This window comes from Perognathus longimembris, chromosome 1 (assembly GCF_023159225.1).
Source record: "Perognathus longimembris pacificus isolate PPM17 chromosome 1, ASM2315922v1, whole genome shotgun sequence".
Lineage (NCBI taxonomy): Eukaryota > Metazoa > Chordata > Mammalia > Rodentia > Heteromyidae > Perognathus > Perognathus longimembris.
Window position 1 is genome coordinate 71,868,907 of NC_063161.1, and position 19,445 is coordinate 71,888,351.

The 19,445-nt window shown below is 51.1% G+C and overlaps 1 protein-coding gene across 1 annotated transcript; it reads left to right on the forward strand.

The window, feature by feature from the left end:
* Prkrip1 (PRKR interacting protein 1) lies at window positions 1–15,284 on the forward strand. Its single transcript, XM_048368844.1, has 6 exons — window positions 1–220; window positions 900–978; window positions 3,088–3,188; window positions 3,415–3,500; window positions 4,826–4,893; window positions 14,924–15,284. The coding sequence occupies exons 1-6, from the start codon at window positions 95–97 to the stop codon at window positions 15,025–15,027; spliced, it is 564 nt and encodes a 187-aa protein (XP_048224801.1). The 5' UTR covers window positions 1–94; the 3' UTR covers window positions 15,028–15,284.
* The last annotated feature ends 4,161 nt before the right edge of the window (window positions 15,285–19,445 follow it).

A 19,445-nucleotide genomic window follows, 5' to 3' on the forward strand; every position in this document is an offset into this window, starting at 1 on the left:
CGCTTGCGTCCTCCGAGCTCCCTCTGCTCTGACGTCAGAAGCGCGCGCCGCTCTGGCGGTCGCGCTCCTCCGCGGGAGCGGATGGGCTGCTGTCATGGCGAGCCCCGCAGCCTCTTCCGTGCGACCGCCGAGACCGAAGAAGGAGCCGCAGGCGCTCGTCATCCCCAAGAATGCGGCGGAAGAGCAGAAGCTCAAGTTGGAGCGGCTCATGAAAAACCCGGTGAGACGAAGCAGGGGCTTCACGGCCCGTCCGAGGCCTACCGCTGGGCTTCTTTGCGCTCGAGGCCCCACTTTCCTGCCATCAGACTCAATCCCGGAGGTCTTGAGCTCCTGGTCTCCCCTTGTGTTAGAGCCCAGCCTGCCTCACGGTTCTGTGGAGCCTGCTAGAGCCTGTGGATTCTGTTGATTTCTGAGATGGGGTAGTTGAAGTGGATGCCCCCGCCTCCGCCTCCCCGGAGGTGGGATTACAGGTGTGCACCAACACGCCCGGCTACACGGCCGTTCCTAGTTTAACTTCCGTGAACAAAAGCATTTGATTGAAGATAATAGAATCTTTAGGATAGCAAAAAGGAATCTCTCCTCTAAGTAGACACTTAGCGCAAATCCCTCCCTGGCCGGTGACTCCTCCTACTGGGCCTGGATTATCTACATCGTTAAAACAGTTGGCTGAGAAAGAGTCCTACATCTTTGACTGGAAAAGCTTGGCTTTAGAAGTATTAAAAGTTTGGAAATTCCTACCCTAATTGGTAACGTAGATTTGGAAAATGTTCAGGATGAAGCAAAGCCAACACACAGAGTGTTGGGAAATCAGTTCCAGCTTTGAGGAGCAAAGCAGCCCTCCGTAGTCTTTGGTTAGCAGGTTTATCCTTACAAGTGCTTTCCCATTTGGACTGTTGCAGGACAAAGCAGTTCCAATTCCAGAAAAAATGAGTGAATGGGCACCAAGACCTCCCCCAGAATTTGTTCGGGATGTAATGGGTAATGGCTATTGTTTATGTGTGTGGGTGTGTACTGGTGGTACTGGGATTTGAACTTAGGCTCTGGATGCTGTTCTTTAGCTTTTTTTTTTCTCTCAAGGCTAGTGCTTTACCACTTGAACCACTTTTTGCTGATTAGGTGGAGATAAAAGTCTCATGGATTTTCCTGTTCCAGCTGGCTTAGAATCCAGATCACAGCTTCCTGAGTAGCTAGGATTATAGGTGTAAACTACTATTTTGTTCTTGCAACAAAGGTGTATGGTTGCTTAGGGGTTGGCATTTTACAACTTCCTCCCATATTATTCTTAGTAATGCATTGTACATTTCCTAAATGGAAGTGTGGCCTGGTGCTGAAAGTTCGTGCTACCACATGAAGCCTACAATAGGCTCATCACAGTGCAGGTGTGTGCCCAGATACTATCTCAAAAATAGCTAGTGCAAGGAAAGGGTGGAGGTGTGACTCAACAGTAAGAGCACCTGTCCAGCAAGTGAAGCCCTGAGTTTAGACTCCAGTACCACCAAAAGGATGTGTGTTTATTATTTTGTTGGATTATGGATGTAAATTATGTTAATTGTAACTAGAAACAAATAGAGGCAAACAAAATTATGTAATACCATCATTCCACTTGAAACAAATCTCTTAGTTAAAACTACTCATATAAATAGAACAATGTTTTACAAAAACATGTAGTATTATTGTAACCCTCTCTTCATTTAAGAGATCCTGGACATAAAAAACAACACTGAACAACAGGAACCAGATTATGACAAGAACACCTGCACCACCATGTTCACTGCTGCACTATTCACAATAGCCAAGATATGGAAACAACCCAGATGCCTCACTACAGATGAATGGTTTCAAAAAATGTGGCACCTATATACAATGGAATTTTACACTGCCATTAGAAAAGACAAAATAATGGCATTCGCTGGAAAATGGATGGAAGTAGAACAAATGCTGAGTGAGATAAGCCAAGAACAGAGACAAATGGTGTATGGTCTCCTTGATATGTGGGCATTAGAATTAAAATGCAAAGAGATAAAACAAAGTAAACAGGTCTCACGATACCAAAATACAGTAAAAAGAAGAAGACACAGAATGAGTGGAACATGTGTGAGAATAGTAATAATAATAGTAATATAGCAGAGGGGACCATCGCTACATTGGACACTGATGAAAGGGAACTAAGAAACTCATGGGGGGGGGGATGGGAAGGAAGGAACGAGCGAAGGAGGGAATGCATGTTGCTAAACAAAAGGAATGTAATGTATATATTATCCAAAATGGAGAAAAAGATTTTATTGTTAAAGTTCATAGACTTCATAAGCTGTGTAGAGTAGAATGACAATTTTCATCATTGTGAAAGTTAAAGTGTATACTGTGAAATATATGTAATAAATTAAACCCAGTTTTTTTAAAAAGACCAAAAAAAAAAGATCCTGGACATGTTTTTTATTTGTTAGGATTCTAGTGTATTAAATGTGAAGTCATAGGGGCTGGGAATATGTCCTAGTGGCAAGAGAGCTCGCCTCGTATACATGAAGCCCTGGGTTCGATTCTCCAGCACCACATATCTAGAAAACAGCCAGAAGTGTTGCTGTGGCTCAAGTGGCAGGGTGCTAGCCTTGAGCAAAAAGGAAACCAGGGACAGTGCTCAGGCCCTGAGTCCAAGCCCCAGGACTGGCCAAAAAAAAAGTGAAGTCATGGAGATTTTCCTCCCTCTCGGGGCTTGAAATTGCCTTCAGTGCTATCCTGAGCTTTTTTTTTGTTCAAGGTTAGAGCTCCAGCACCTGGCCTAGTTTTTGTTTTGTTTTGAAACAGGGACTCACTAGAAAATGTAGGCTGGGCAAGAACTCATGACCCTCCTGCCACATCCTCATGAATGCTGGAAATGCAGGCATGAACCACTGCACCTGGCTTAGCATGAACTTTTAATGACTTCACCATCAAGGTTCATATAACCTGTGATTGTATGATATCTACAATATGCCTGGCATTACCCGACAGGCACGGGCGTTTTCAGTTTTCGTCGCTAGCCTCTTTTGGTCAAGTGTGGCCTGTTCTGGTAACTGGATTTCACCTGTTCTTGGGCTGTTGTGGCTCCAGGTTCCAGTGCCGGGGCGGGCAGTGGAGAGTTCCATGTGTACAGGCATCTTCGCCGCAGAGAGTACCAGAGGCAGGACTACATGGACGCCATGGCTGAGAAGGTCAGTGAGCATTTGTTTGCTGAGATGCCCATGGTTGAGCGGTGCACAAATCCAGCCTTTAGAAACCTGCCATAAGAGGAGTTGGTGGGGCTAGGGGAGGGCTTGTCTGAGGTCTGCCTTCTCCACTGCACCCTCAGCAGACTCCCAGCAGGGTGTTGCCCATGGCAAAGGCCTTCAGGCCACAGGCTTCCTTATGCATCTGTCTAAATGCTGTGGATTTTTGCAGCAAAAATTAGATGCAGAGTTCCAGAAGCGGCTGGAAAAGAATAAGATTGCTGCAGAAGAGCAGACTGCAAAACGCCGGCGAAAGCGGTAAGACAGCATGGCATCCTGGAGCTGTGGGACCTACAGCAGGGAATGGGGCGGGGGCATCAATGATGCCAGTGACCTGGGCCTTACTCAGAGCCCCCTGCATCCGCATGTGGGGGCACATGCCTGTGGTCCCTCATGTCTGTGGTTCCACCTACTTAGGAGCCTGAGGTGGGAGGATTGTTCAAGCTCATGAGTTCAAGACCAGCCTGGGCAGCATAGACCTCCAGCTCAGAAAAAAAAAATTTTTTTACCTGTGTTCCTGCCTAGGTTGTGAGTGTGAGAGACTTGTCAATCAAGATTGGGTGACCCAGTGTCTCCTTCACAACTACAGAACACCAGGCTATGGGTGTATGTTCACACGTTTGTTTAGGGAGGCTTTTTTCTTTGTTTTCTCAGGGCAGAGTCTTGCTGTGTAATCCTGGCTCACCTCAAATCTGTGATCCTCCTCCTTCTGCCCCACAAATGCTGGGGTACAGGTCCTGCTATGTGTTGCTAAAACCCTGAGGGGATTTTGTTTTTGGTTGTAAGGCTCAAACCTAAGGCCTTGTATATGCTAGGCAAATGTTTTACCACAGTGCTCCATCCCCAGCCTTGCACCTATTTTAAATCAGTGGCCCCTTTTAGAGAGCTACAAGCAGGAATTTCAAAACAAAAGTCTCTCCAAGTCGTGTAATGAAACACATGTCCATTATTTTTGAGATCACCTCAGGACTCCAGGATTTGAATTGAGGGCATTGCACATGTGAGGCGAGCACTTAACATTTCAGCTTGAGCCCTTCTGGGTTTTGGGGGTGGGGTGTGTGTGTGTGTGTGCGCGCGCGCACATGTGCGCGCGTCCGTCCATCCGTCCATCCTGGGGCTTGAACTCACTGTCTGGGTGCTATCCCTGAGCTTTTATGCTCTACCACTTAAGTGGCAGCTCCACTTCTGGCTTTTTGGTACTTACTTGGAGACAAGAGTCTCACTGACTTCCCTGCTCAGGCTGGCTTTGAACTGTGATCCTCAGATCTCAGCCTCCTGAGTAGCTAGAATTACAGGCCTGAGCTATCAGTACCAAACTTCCAAGTTGGCTTTGAACTCAGTCCTGCCTCGTCCTCTGGTGTGGCTGGGTTTATAGGTGTGTACCACCACTCCAGCCCCACAGTTTTGATCTTGACTCATAAGCAGCTTGCTGATGTTGAGCAGAATCATGAGAAAGTATTTGTTTTGTTAATAAAATGTTGGTGTTATAGCACTTTTTTTCTTAAGATGCCACAGGTAGGTGTTTATTTCCTAAAATACACAATACAGCAGTTAAAGATTCAACATGTATTTTACATTTGTAGCCAGAAATTAAAAGAGAAGAAATTACTGGCAAAGAAGATGAAACTTGACCAGAAGAAACAATCGGAAGGTGAGTGGTGCCCTCGATCTTGGGTGGCACTTTTGTCAGTGTTGGTGGGGTGGCTGGGCTGTGGTGGAGCACCGAGGTGGGGAGCAAAGCGAGAGAGGGGCACATTCATTGTCAGAGATTGAAAGCCAGACTGGCAGATGCTACCTTTCCCTTTACAGTTTTTGTATTTATTTTGGGACAGGTCTTAATCTGTAGCCTAGGCTGGCCTTGAACTTACAGTCTCCCTGCTGGGCCTCCCAAGTGCTGGGATCACAGCAGTATCAGTCCTTCCTCTTTGAGCATGGGTGTGTGTGATGGCTGCTGGCCACTGCCAGGCCCGCCAGGCTTCCATCCACCTCCAGATTCCTCCTCACGTAAAAGAAACCAACTGAGCTAGGCATCGGTGGCTCACGCCTGTCATCCTAGCTACTCAGGAGGCTGGGATCTGAGAATCGTGGTTCAAAGCCAGCCGGGCAGGTAAGTCTGAAGAGAGAGCTCTTGGGCTCAGTGCCCACCAACATCTCTGAAGGACTGATGCCTGCTGCAATCCTGGCACTCAGAAGGCTGAGCAGGGAGATTTTAAGTTTGAGGCCAGCCTGGGAGTACAGAGGAAGACTGTCTCAAAATAAATGCAAAAGCTGGAAAGAACAGAGAGATAGTGTTTGCCTGGTCTGTGCTTTTAACTGATGAGCGGACAGTCCTCCTCAGTGCCGGCGGATGTCACCTCTGTGCCTGGTCACTACCATCCTCACCGTCACTGGGGTAATGAGTGGAAATAACTGTCATGAGTAGTGGGAACTGCTGGGGTCCAGGCACTGGACACATGGCCACCCTACACTGAAGGGTGAGTGGGGGAGGGGCATGGCGCTGCCACCCCTGCCCGCCTCCACCCGTCACAGGCTGGCAAGGCCTGGGGGTCACAGGGGCCCCTGCCCGAGAGGACCAAGTGACAGCAGTGTCTTGTCATGTGGTAGGCTTTGCTCCTGGGTGGACAGCGGTGTCTTGTCATGTAGGCAGTCTCCATTCCTGGGTGGACAGCTGTGGTTTTCGTGCAGAGCCACCGGCCTTTCAGGTACACCTACAGGCCCCTTCTAGAAGCTGTCCCCTGTTATCAGGACATTGTCATCAACTGTCCTGTCTTGTTCCTGCCCCGCTGAGGACTGTGTGTAAAGGAGGTGCCTGCCATGTCTTGAGGTTATATGGCTCCCCCGCCTCATTAGGAAGTAGGGTGCCATGACTCCCTCCAGACTGTTTTTGTGCATGGTAGCATTCTTGCTGTTGTGTGCTTTGTGCTGACATGCCTGTGTTGACTTTGTGTGGCTGCATGAGTCGCTGGGTTTGCTTACTTCCGGTTTACCTTACACGGCCTTTGCCCGGGGCTTTGGGTGTGCGCTGACGCGTGCGGTCAGCCCTGGCAGTCAGGTGGCAGTTTGCCTTGGCCTGCCTTACCTGCCTGTCTGCACAGAGCCTGTAGGGCAGCTCAGAGAAGAGGGGGCCATGCGGACCTTTCTCGGGCATGCACTCTGCCTACCCTACACCGGCTTGTGCATGGCCTTCCTGAGTGCCTGGTTTCCCTCTGTTTTCTTAGCTGCCTGCGGCAGCTGCCATAACAAAAATTGCCACTGATGGTTTGTGACAACCCCCTGGTGACAGGCTATTCACACGCCAGGAGCCCAGAGTCAGGTCAGGCAGAACAGCCTGCCACAATTTCCTCAGGAGCAGTGGTCAGGTCACTTGGGGACAGCCCTCTGCGAGGACTTTTGAGGTGCTTGCAGCCTGCACTGCGTCCCCAGTGATCAGTGTGGTGCTGAGACCCCTGGTTTGAAGCCCCCTCGTAGGTGGAAAGAGGACAAGGGTAGAAGTACAAGTAGAAAAAAATGCCAAGAGCTTACCAAAATTCCAGCTTTTTCTGTGTGTGCTGGCCCTGGGGGGCTTGGGCACTGTCGGCTTTTGTACTCAAGGATGGCACTCTACCACTTGAGCCACAGCTCTACTTCTGGCTTTTTGGTGATTAATTGATGGTAAGAATCTCAGACTTTCCTGCCCAGGCTCACTTTGTTTTGTTTTGTTTTATTTATTTATTTATTTATTTTGCCAGTCCTAGGGCTTGAACTCAGAGCCTGAGCACTGTCCCTGGCTTCTTTTTGCCCAAGGCTAGCATTCTATCACTTGAGCCACAGTGCCATTTCTGGCTTTTTCTATATATATGGTGCTGAGGAATTGAAGCTAGGGCTTCATGTATAATGAGGCAAGCACTCTACCACTAGGCCATATTCCAGCCATGCCCCCCCCACACCCTGCTCACTTTGAACCTCCATTCTTAGATCTCAGCCCCCTGAGTAACTGGGATTACAGACATGAGCACCAGTACACCAGCATTCTTACCCAATCCAATAAGACATTCCAGAGTTCTGGATAGATTTTTTTTTGGGGGGGGGTGCAATACTGGAATTTGAACTTGGGGACTTGAACTGGCTACATCAGAACTCTTTATCACTTGAACCACATTCCTTTTGCTTTTAGAGTGTTTTTTTTAGATCCGATTTCAGATTTTTGCAGCCTCCCATGGGAGGCCGGGACCACAGTGACTTCAGGTACGCACCACTATGCCTGGCTTTTTTGTTGATATGGGGTATTGCTAACCTTTGTCTGAGCTGGCCTTGAACTGCAGTTGTCCTTTTTTTAAACTTTTTTTTTGCCAGTCCTGGGCCTTGGACTCAGGGCCTGAGCACTGTCCCTGGCTTCTTTTTGCTCAAAGCTAGTACTCTGCCATTTGAGCCACAGCGCCACTTCTGGCTTTTTTTTTTTTTTCTGTATATATGTGGTGCTGAGGAATCGAACCCAGGGTTTCATGTATACGAGGCGAGCACTCTGCCACTAGGCCATATTCCCAGCCCCTGCAGTTGTCCTTATTACTGTTGCCTTGTTAGCTGGCATTACAGGCAGGAGCCACCATACCTGACATGGGAAAGTTGATATTTTTACCAATTTTTCTAATGTGTTACTTGCTTTTTTGTTTTTAGATTATTTTCGCTTGTGTACCTGTTGTTGTTGTTGTTTTTAATTATTATAAAGGTGATGTACAGAGCTTGGTTGCTTATGTGGAGATTTTTGGGGTCTCTACTGGAGCCATTCTGGACGTGCTGCCATCCTTTGTGCTGAAGTGTGTCTACATGATCCTGGGTAGAAACCCAGGGCCTTGGGCAGCATGCTAGGCGGGCGCTGTGCCTCCAAGCCACATCCCCACGGTCATGTCACAGTCTTCTTGTAGCACTTGGTGTGGCTGTGTACATGCTGCCATGACAGTCCGCTGGAACTGGCACCTGGCGCTGTGAGAGGACCATGCAGACCCCCCCAGCACCTGTGACACAGCTGTCCTTTGGACTTCAGTCTAGCATGTTAGGTGGTGGCCTGTCCCTCCTCCCTGGTGTTCCCGGCTCCTCTGGGGCCAGCCCCCTTAGGAAGAAGGTCTGTCTCAGTCACTCCCTGCGCCTTGCAGCTCTTCCTCTGTGAGGTTCCCAGCCAATCACTGAGTGAGAGCTCAGCTCAGCACTGCCCATGCTCAGCACCATAGCCTTCCCGCTCCTCTGTGTCTGTAGGCTACCTCCTTGCTCTGCCTGCTTCAAGGCTGTTTGTACTGCAGTTCTTTTGCTAAACCTCAACTTTTGCTTTCTAAAGTTTCCGTTCAAACTGTTCAGTGCGCCCCACATTTCAAATGGGAAACTCACAAATAAGTAATTGATAAGTTTTAAGTAACCTATGCTACATTGCTCTAATTGTTTTGTGAGCTGGTTTTCCTTTTGGCGGTACTGGAATTTGTGGGGCCTTGTGCAGGCACTCTGTCACTTGCGTCACACTGGGGTCTTTTTTTGTTTTTGTTGTTTTTCACATAGGTCTTGTATTTTTGCCCAGGCCAACTTCAGAGGCAATCGAACCTACAGCCTCCCGTGGAGCTGGGAATAGAAGTATGCACCACAGTGCCTAGTTTATTGAGATGGAATCTTACTAAATTTGCCCAGGGAAGCTTCAAACATAATCCTTCTGATGTCTGCTTCTTAGTAGCTGGGATTATATACATGAGTCACCATACCCAGCCTATTTTTCTTTCTTTTATTGCCAGTCCTGGGGCTTGAACTCTGGGCCTGGACGCTGTTCCTGAGCTCTTCAGCTCAAGGCTAGCGCTCTACCACAGTGCCACTTCTAGTTTTGTTTTGTTTTTGTTTTTTTTTTTTTGTGGAGGGGAAGGCCATTGGAGATAAGTCTCATGGACTTTGGTGCCTGGGCTGGCTTTGAACTGCAATCCTCAGACCTCAACCTCCTGAATAGCTAGGATTACAGGCGTGAGCCATCAGCACCTGGCTCCCAGACCCCAGGGTATTTCTTAATTCTTGCATCTAGCCTGTCATAAAATTTCTCTTTCCCCTACAGGTGTTGACTTCATGATTCTTCATGAGCCACGTGGTTTTTTTTGTTGTGTGTGGGAATGTTTGAACAGTATGTTACAAGGCTCTATCTAGGTCTGGCTGGGGTTCTGACTTGTGGCTGGGCAGTGGCCTCTGCCTTGGGGCCCACGTGTGCCCCCCCCCCATGGCCCGTCTGGGTTTAGTTTTTTGAATTATGTTCTCAGTATTTGGTTTGACAGGGTTTCCTCAGGCTCTTGTTCATGCTCATGCCAGAAATCTAGGGCTTCAGTTACCCCTCATCTGGGTGCTCCCTGGAAGTGTCCCGCATTGAGGCCGGAGCTGGGGTGGAGGGTGGCAAGGAGGGAAGAGACAGGAGAAAAAAGCAACAGAGGCGGTCTGACCAGAGAGAAGGCTTCCATCCGTGACGCCCCGTTGCCTCTGCAGCCTCTACTGCACCAGACCCCGGTGGATCAGCCTGGAACTGGGGTATGAGAACATGGGGGACAAGAAGATGGGAATGGGAGCAAACACGCTCCTCAGCTGGTGGGAAGTTCCCCTGGAGCTCTGCCTGTGTCCAGCCGCTGCTCAGGGGTTCTAGGCCTCCCCCATCCTGGCAGGGATTCAAGGCTGTGCAGCTTGTTCTCAGAGCCCAGGTGGCTGTCCAGGTTCCACAGCTGTGTTCAGAGGGAGAAGGGCTTTCCGTCCCATCCTCATCCAGAACCTGCTTAGTGTTCACATTCAAATGCAGGACTTAGGGTTCACTTTTCTCTATCTCCTCAGGGTATTAAGACAAGAATAACCAAGCCCTGGCAGCACATGCCTGGAATCCCAGCTACTCGGGCTGAGATCTGAGGATTGTGGTTCAAAGCCAGCCCCTCAGGAAAGTCTGTGAGACTCTTATCCCCAATTAACCACCAAAAAGTCAGAAGTGGAGCTGTGGCTCAAGTGGTAGAGGGCCAGCCTTGGATGAAAAAGCTAAGGAAGAGTACCGGGGCCCTGAGTTCGAGCCCCAGTGCCTGTCTTTCTTTGGCTCTGCATCCTGGGGTTTGAACTCGGAGCCTTGTGCTTGCTGAGTAGGCATTCTATCCTTTGAGACGTTGGAGCCATGAATTCAGTTTGGGCATTGCAACAGTCATAATACGTGGAGAAAGTAGACTGGGAAATCTTCTGAGTAAGTATTGGTTCTGGAATTTTCCTCTGACTTCCATGTCAGCTCTGGCTGCAGGTGGGTGGCATTATGGCATGCTTAGTTGGGATGGTCACACCTGCACATATCCAAACACCGTGAATACTGGCTCCATGGTTGAATGTGCCCAGTGAGCAGGGCAGAGGGCAGCTCTTGTGTCCCTACCTGGCCTTCTCAGTTCTTCCCTTGTTTTCATTTTGTGAGAAGTGACATTTCCTGGTTTCCTGTTGACACAATTGCGAACTTGGTGTGGTGATTCCCAGCTGTACCACAAGATGGCGTTGCTGTCCACTGGGCCTTTGGCTCAGACTCCAAGGCTGCGGTGTCTCTGGCTAGTTCTGTGCTTTTCAGGGAGTTGTCCCCACTTGAAACTCTGTCCTGGCACCCTGTGGTACATGAGACTCCAGTCTAAAGGAGGCCTTGGGTGGCATTCAGCCAATTTGGATCTTTCTGGAGTCCTGCATTCCCAGAATCACACGTTCTAGTGACAGTATTGCTTATGGACCTCAGGCTGCCCACCACAGGAATGGGTGACCCCCCAAGAGACTGACTGTGAGGCCCATGTAGAACAGCCTCCCTCAGCTCTGCTAAGGTTTGGAGCTGGATCTTCTTTGGTGGGAAGGTCCCGGCAGGGCGTTAGCAGCCCTACCGCTCAGTGCTGCTAACAGCCCCTCCCTGAGCCCCCTGGGACACAGACCTCTCTGACTGAAGAGTGGGGTACACACTGATTGGACAGAAATGCGTGGCCCACACTGAGTCGGAAGCCTTGCCACTCTCAGTAATAAAGAAACTGCATGCTGTTTTCCAAATGATTGGAGTGTGCTGAAAGAAAAAAGTCACAAGTAGAAGTTGTCTGTAATCCTTACTTAACATTTAATATTTTCTTGATTATAAACTGTATGTAGTTCTGGTTTTATCGTATAGCTGCCCCATATATTTTCCCATGAGGCTACAATGCCATGGCCGCAGTGTGTGGGGACCTACCCATTTCTCCGTGATTGACGGTCACTCCCTCTCTTCCTGGTCTCTTCCATAGCCATGGTGAGTCAGCAGCTCCTCCTCTTGTTACTAGTGTTCCAGGTTTGTCTTCTGTGGGAGGCACCTGTCTGCCTTTCCCCTCCCCTGCCTCCAATAGTGGAATCACTGGATGGATCACCAAGTGGGAAAAGAGGTCCTGCCACCCACTTTTCCACTTTCCACAGGAAAGTGAGCCCTTCTTCCATATCCTTACCAGCCCTGGCTTTTGTCCTGTGGTTGGATGTGGTGGCGCAGGCCTGTAATCACAGCATTCAAGGTCACAGTTCAAAGCTAGCCACAGCAGAAAAGTCCTTAGACTCATCTCTGATTAACCAGCAGAAAGCTGGACTGGAGGCATATCTCCAGTGGTAGAACACCAGCTGAGCAAGCAAGTGGGGGCCCCTGAATTCTAGCCCCAGTGTCAGCACACACAGATGGTCTTGCTGGAGATGTAATAAAATCCTTACAATGCATGTGAGCCTCGCTGAGTCACTAGGCACTCTCCCTCTTCCTGCCGCCTGTGCTCTCAGCCTCTCTGTGTGGGCCCCATTCCTCAGAACGCCTTCTCTGATCACTTGGAATGGAGCTGTAGCTCTGGATGCTTCATCTGAACGGCCTCATCCACACACACACAGAAGCCCTGGGCTGGAAGTTTCGGCGCTTAAGGGTGGTGGCTGGTACTTGACCCAAGGACCTGCTCTTAGCCTGTGGCTTGGAGCCTTGTTCGCAGTCTGCCCCTGCCTCCTGCCCCTCCCTGCCTCTCGGTTCCCCTACACCTTTCCCTCAGCCTGTGGGGGGGGGGGGGGCTGTCACATATATGTCACTCCTGGGGCTTGAACTCGGGGCCTGTCCCTGAGCTTTTTTCATTCAAGGCTAATATCTACCACTTGAGCCACAGCTCCACTTCCATTTTTTTCTGGTGGTTCATTGGAGATAAGAGTCTCACAGACTTTTCTGCCTTGTCTGGCTTCTAACTGTGATCCTCAAATCTCAGCCTCCTAAGTAGTTAGGATGACGGGCGTGAGCCACCTGTGCCTGGCTTGGATTTTTCCTTTGCCGCTCCCTGTCTTTACACACCTGGGGAGCCTCTGTACATCCTAATCTTCCTCTTTCAACACTTTCCTCACATAGGCCCCACCCCGTTGTGTAGATCTAGCTTGCTCTACCTTGTCCCAGTGCACATGCCGGATGATAGAGCCTGCTCCATTACAGGAGGTACTGTACTTACCTCCAGCTGCAGTCCTACTTCCTGCATTCCTTTATGTGATCTTTCCATTTTAGAATGGGTTTTGTTTTGTCCTGTTTGGCTTGGAGGTTCTGGGGACTGAACCCAGATCCTTGCTTGCTAGGCAAGTGCTGCAGCCCTGAATGACATCATCTCCAGCCCCACAAAGGTTAAAATCCCTGGTTCTGCCTGTCATCTGACTTCTTGAGTCAGTACAATGGTAGAGCCCATAGTGCATGCAGGCTTCTTAGCTTCCTCCGCCCAGACAGCACACGTGGTGTCACCTGTGGCCTGGGCTCTGTTGGCTGCAGGCACCCGCTTGCTTTACTTGGGTCAGGCGTCTAAAATTCCACTTGGGATTTGCCTGTTTTCTCCAGGCTAAGGCTGGAGGCTGGGAGGAAGTGCCATTGCTGGTACGTGTGCCAGGACACACCTCCACTGCTGTGCCAACTCGCTGCCTGCTGAGCTGGCAGATCTCTCCTGGTAAATTCTCCCTGGGAAAGAAGCCACGATGCACAGCCCAGCCGCGCCCACCTCGGCCCAGGATTCAGAGGATCCTGGCTCCTCCATCGTTATTCCATCGCAGCCTTTGCTGCCACCAGGGCAGACTCAGGCTGCACAGAGCTGCCTGTCCTGTTGCTGGAGTTGGTCCCGCTTGGCCATCTGGACTCTTTCCATCCTCTTCTCCCACCATTGTGCCCCCTCCTTTTTGTTGGACTTCCTTTCTGGCATTACAGAGTACTCCAGACAAGATAGGCCATCTTGTGCATTTCCGGCTCTGCGCCCAGAACCTGGCTTTCATCCAGGAAGCCAGGGCCTTGTGTGGATGGAAGGCAGTAGGGGCAGCCTCTGGCAGGGGATGCTCTTTGCTACTGTGCCTTGTCTGCATCTCTCTCAGTGGATAGAGCAAGGAAATGGCCAGACATTCCACCGTCTGAGAAGTACATGCTGGGCGACCGTGTGTTCACACACACTAGGATGGCTGTGACATCCCTGGGGGATACAGCGTCACAGGACCAGAACATGGTTGTATGTGCACACATGGGCTAGCTGGCGCATAGCATGTAGCCCAGACTGCATGGCTAGCTGCGTCCACATTTAGCCAAGCATGAGCTCATCGTGTGTCCCACTCCAACTGTCCAGCTCATGGGTTTTTGTCTCTCCCCCTCCTCCACAGCCCACATCCACCCTCCGCAGGCCTGTGCTTGCCTGTTCAGGTCCAGGGCATGGCTGTGGTTCCACCATGACTGTCAGATGACTTTTGTATCCTGTACCCAGTCACCTCTGCACAAGCAGCTCCAGCTTGGCTGTGGAGACACTGAAGCAAGCGTTCTTGTGCTGGCTTCTGTGTGTGCTGTTTGAAGTCCCTGCAGTAGATACCCCGGCATGTGATCACCAGACTCTCAGATACAATTGATCTTGTTTCGCTGTGTGGGGAACTGCCAAGCTGTCTTCACAGGCCACCTGTTTTGTACGCCTACAGTTGACAGATGAGAGTTTAGTCACTCTACACCCTCCCCTCCTTCCAGCTGGCAGACACTCTGCCACCTGAGCCACATTGCCACTTCTAGCTTTTTGTTGGTTGATGGAAGAGTCTCTCAGGTTTGTCTATGAGGGCTGGCTTTGAACTGCGATCCTCAGATCTTAGCCTCCTGAGTAGCTAGGACTATAGGGGTGAACCACCCGCGCCCAGTATGTGAATCTTCCTCATGGTACCCCCTCCTGAGGACCTTGATGCGTTCTCCCACACAGGGAGCAGGGGCAGGGGCAGGGAGAGGGGGCATGGTGTGGAGACAGGAGCACGGGGCAAGGTCTAGTCCTGCTCACTTGCATGAGGAGCCTCAGTCCCTTGGAAGAGTTCTGCAGACCACCCCTGCTCCACAAAGGGGGGACGGGGTGTGGGAGGCACCCTGGGAAGGGGGGGGTGCCATGTGTGCCAGGCAGCCTGAGCACTCTGCAGTGAGAACCGGAGATAGGCAGAAGGGGTGGCCGCAGTGGGCTGTGTTAAGGCTGGCGGGGCCACCACTCCTCCCACGGTGGGTGTCACAGGAGATGGGACCCCAGGGTGGGAAGCCTGGCTTGTGAAGGGCTGCATGCACCTTGTGGTGTCACTGTGAGACAGCATGGGCTCAGCGGCTGGCCGGCCCAGATGGAGGTGCTCCCACAGCTCCCACTCCCTGAGGGGTTGGTGCTGGTGCTCAGAATGTCCTGTGCTTCCAGGACCTGGTCCATCCCAGGAGCCGCGGGCTAGCAGCTCTGAGGAGGCGTCTGGAACTGACGACGAGGAAGAGGAGGAAGAGCCCAGCTTCATCATGGGGCGATGAGATGCTCTCATAGCAGCCGTCAAGAGACTGGTGGTTCTGTGACCAGGTCCTGGACCACGCTGAGGCGGTCAGGAGTGCCAGCCCTGCCCGTGGACTCCTCTCAGAGCCCGCAGGGGGCAGAGGGACTCTCACCCACACACTGAGGGCCACACCTGCTGGAAGGGAAAGTGCCTCGCCTTCCCCTCTGGAGCCATCCTCTCCTACTGGGGCTGGTTTCTGTGATGGGGGTGTTTACTTAGTAAAGAATGAAAAGCCTCTAGGTTTTGAAACGTTAATTACCGCAGTCATCACGGAGGCAGCCTCAACATTGGGACTGGTCCTGCTCCCAGACCGCAGTGGTGCGCTGCAGGTGCCTGCCTCTGTTCTCCCCAGCCGAGGAAGCTGGTCCTGGGAAGGCCACAGGTGGCCAGAAAAATCCAGGAAGACGACCCAGCCTGGACTGCACGGGTAGAGACCTTCCTGGGGGCCTAGCCATGCTGTAGGTGGGAATTGGCCAAAGATACTCTTTTCATGTTGGATTCAAGGGAATGGAGACGGGAGTGCACTGGGTGGCCTGCGCAGGGGGGTAGACAGGGGAACCACACAGGCAGCCTTTTCAGGAGGTGGTCTATGTAGGAGAGGAGCTGTTATGCCACTGGCAGCCAAGAGGCCGCCCCCTCCCTCCCAGCACTTGTGATGAACTGGCCTGTGTGGGAGGGGTGAAAACCTAATTAGAGCTCTTGTTCAGGTGACCTCCAACTACCCAGCGTGTGCCCTTTTTTTCTATGCCCCAACACTAAATGCAAGGCATGTCATTGTGGTCATAGCACACTGTGGTCATACCATCACTGTTGCCCCCCCGTGTCTTCTATGGACTCTGATAGTGTTGGTTGGAGGGAGAGCCAAGGGTTTCTGTCTTCTGCCTCGTAGCTTCCTGGCCCTGCTCTGAGCATAGGATACCCTCCAGTCACCCCACCTGGCTCATCTGCATACCTCTCTCCTGTCTTGTGTCTAGTTCCCCTGTTGCAGCTGGCCGGGCAGTGGGAGCTGGTCAGAAAGAGCTCTGGCGTCCATGCCGTGCGCTGTGTGGTTCCCCGTCTGCCTTCAGGGCATTATTTGTCTGGGAAGTGGGGCTGTTCCATGCTGTCACTGAGGAGGGTGCACCACAGGCCACAAGGGAACCATGAGGTAACGTCCCAGAGCACGTGGCCCCAGGGAAGTCTGGAACCAGCCCCAGGGTGTATATAGTGTAGTTTTGGGGCTCAGAACCTCAGTCCACAGCTGTACCACCCCAAGAGGGCCAGCTCTCACTTGACGGAGGAAGGGTTGACCTCCAAGGTAGGCCTTCGTTCCTCCCCTTCCTCCCTCGGCATGGCCTTCATTCTTTCTCTCCCTTGGCACTGCTGTGGCAGCCCTGGTCAGGCTTCTAGTCAGGTTTACTAAACCAGCTATATGATCAGATTTCATCTGCAGGTATGCTGTCCTGGCCTCCCAGGACACCAGCACATGCGTGGGGTGGTGACATGTCGTGGGTCTAAGGCAGTTCGAAGGGCATTTGGCTCTGTGTGAGTGTGCTCATTAAAGCTGACCTGTCACCCAGCATGCTCACGTGCTCTCACCATCATTTGCAGACAGAAAGGTGGCCAGATGGGGCTGGGAATATGGCCTAATGGCAAGAGCACTTGCCTCGTATACATGAAGCCCTGGGTTCGATTCCCCAGCACCACATATACAGAAAATGGCCAGAAGTGGCGCTGTGGCTCAAGTGGCAGAGTGCTAGCCTTGAGCAAAAAGAAGCCAGGGACAGTGCTCAGGCCCTGAGTCCAAGGCCCAGGACTGGCAAAAAAAAAAAAAGAAAGGTGGCCAGACGGTGTGCACGTCCCCAGCAGAGGCCTAGGAGGCAGTGTTCCGCTTTGTGTCCTCGTGTCCATCTTCACGATTGTGTGGTGGTTTGCTGTTTCCCACCTCCCCCTGGGGTGGGGTTGTGCAGTGTTCCTCGTGCCTGGGAAGAGCACCACCAAGCTAACAAGCGGTGATGGGGAGTGAGGGACAGTGGGGTGCACAGAACACGCCCTGTATTTCCTGAGGAACGGTGTGTGCACATGGATGAGTGCTGTCAGCTCTGTGCACACGCATGTCAAGTACTAGGTTGTTAGCTCTGTGTGTGTGTGCATGCAAGAAGTACTGTCAGCTCTACTTGTGCACGCCCAGGGGTGCACACATGTTGGTTGCGAGCAATCCAGAATCATGATGCACCGATGCCCCGTGTCTGGGCACCACTGGCACTGCGCATCTTTTCCCTGAGCCCCGCCCCTCCACCCAGGCCACCCTTCACACCAAGCCGGCGACCTCCCACGCCCTGTGGAGGAGCCCCTGCTCCAATCCTAGGGCCTCCGCTTCTTCATCCCTCCCCTTCCTCCCATGCCACTGTCCACAGGGGCCTCGCTCCCTCGCTCTGTCACCTTCAGTCCTCAGCCCCCCTGGGACCCCTGCCTCCACCTCGGGAGCCCCAGAGCCTTGTCCTGTTCTCTGTGAGCCCAGAACATGGCCGATTCTTAGTAAAAACCCATGGAGTGTTAGAACAAATCCCAGAAGTTCTTTGCCCCTGCAGGACTGCTGCTTGGCTGGAAGAAGAGAGGAGACACCTGGGCCAGGTGCACAGGCAGGAAGTCTAGCCAGGTGGCCATAGCACCTGCCCATGGGCCCAAATACTCAGGAAGGTCATGAGTTTGAAACCAGCTTAGGCTGCATAGTTGTAAAATCATGTCTCAAAGAAGAAAAAATAGAAACAACCCAGATTCCTAGATGGTACCCCAGAAATTCCTTTCAGTACAGCTCAAACCTAAACTAGGCATTTGTGCTGATACTGGGGCTTGAACTTGGGGCAAAACCTTTTTTGTGTGTGTGGTTGGGGGCCTTGAACTCAGGGCCGGGGTGCTGTCCCTGAGCTCTTTTCCTCAAGACTAGCACTCTACCACTTTGAGCTACAACACTGCTTCCAGTTTTCTGGTGGTTAATTACAGTAGAGAGTCTCACGGACTTAACTGCCCAGGCTCACTTTGAACTGTGAGCCTCAGATCTCAGTCTTCTGAGTAGCTAGGATTACAGGTGTGAGGCACCAGCAACTGGCCAAAACATCTGTTGTTGTTTTTAATTTTGTTTTTTTAGTACTGAAGATTAAACCCAGAGCAGTGGGCTTGCTTGGCAGGTGCTCTATCTCTTGAGCCCCACCTCTGGTCCTTTTGCTTTTCCGTTCACTTTGCAAATGGGGCATGTTATGTTTGCTAGTCTTTAATTACTCATCCTCCTATATAATACCTTTGAGTAGCTGGGATTACAGGCATTCAGTACCATACCCAGACCTCAACAGTTACCTTTTCTTTTTCCTTTGGTGCCTGTTCTTGGGCTTGAACTCAGGGTCTGGGCACTGTCCCTGAGTTTTTTTGCTCAAAGCTAGCTTTCTACTATTTTAAGTCACAGTTCCACTTCTGGCTTTTTGGTGGTTAATTGAGGACAAGAGTCTCAGGAACTTTCCTGACTGCATTGGCTTTCAACTACGATCCTCAGATCTCAGCCTCCTGAGTAGGTAGGATTACAGGTGTAAGCCCAGTAATTGGTGCTGGGAAACAATTATCTTTTAGAAACTGAGTTGTTAAATCAAGATAGAGGAATGTTGTTTTACTGACTTGTAGATAGGAACCTAACTGGATCAAGTTCCCAGGGATTAGGGCAGGAAGGACTGCTTGGAAACTGCTTAATTCAAGTCCTGAAATAAGGAATCTTCCTCCTCCTCCCCTTTGGAAGTTAATTTATGTTTACTCTTTCGCATACTTGACAAAAGTGAGCTGCAATTACCATACATTAGCATGAATTTCCATAAAGAGAACTGTTAGACTTGTGCAAGTCCAAAGAGGCTGTTACCAGCTTTCTTGTCCCATCACTTATAGTAAATGTTTATTGGGCACAGACCAAGTTCAAAGCCGAGGGGATCCCAGGTGACTTTAAGGTGCCCACTTGGTGGTGAACAAGACATGAGCCTTGTCTTACAAGGAGCACCATCTCTGACCAGAGTAGGACCAGGTTGGAGCACTAATGGGCACGGTGCCACCCTCTGGGAGGGGATTGTTCATGTTTTGGTGTGGAGAATAGACTGAGACCTGTGAAGGCCTGGCAGTCATGTAACCAGAGGTGAGGAGGGGAGGGACGGGAGACATGAAAGCATGGCAGCTCCATAGCCAGGAAGATTGCAGGCTTGGGCATCATAGCAGCCAGCTGGGGAGGAGAGGACCCACAGACCACTGGGAAGCACACCTGTCTCTGGAAAGGCATGGGGTAGGGGAACAGCCATGTGTGGTCACTGGAACTTTTCTGATAGATAAAGGTGTCCGCAGTGACTGGGGGTTTGAAAGATCCCCTCCCCCCATGTGGGTGGGCTGTGG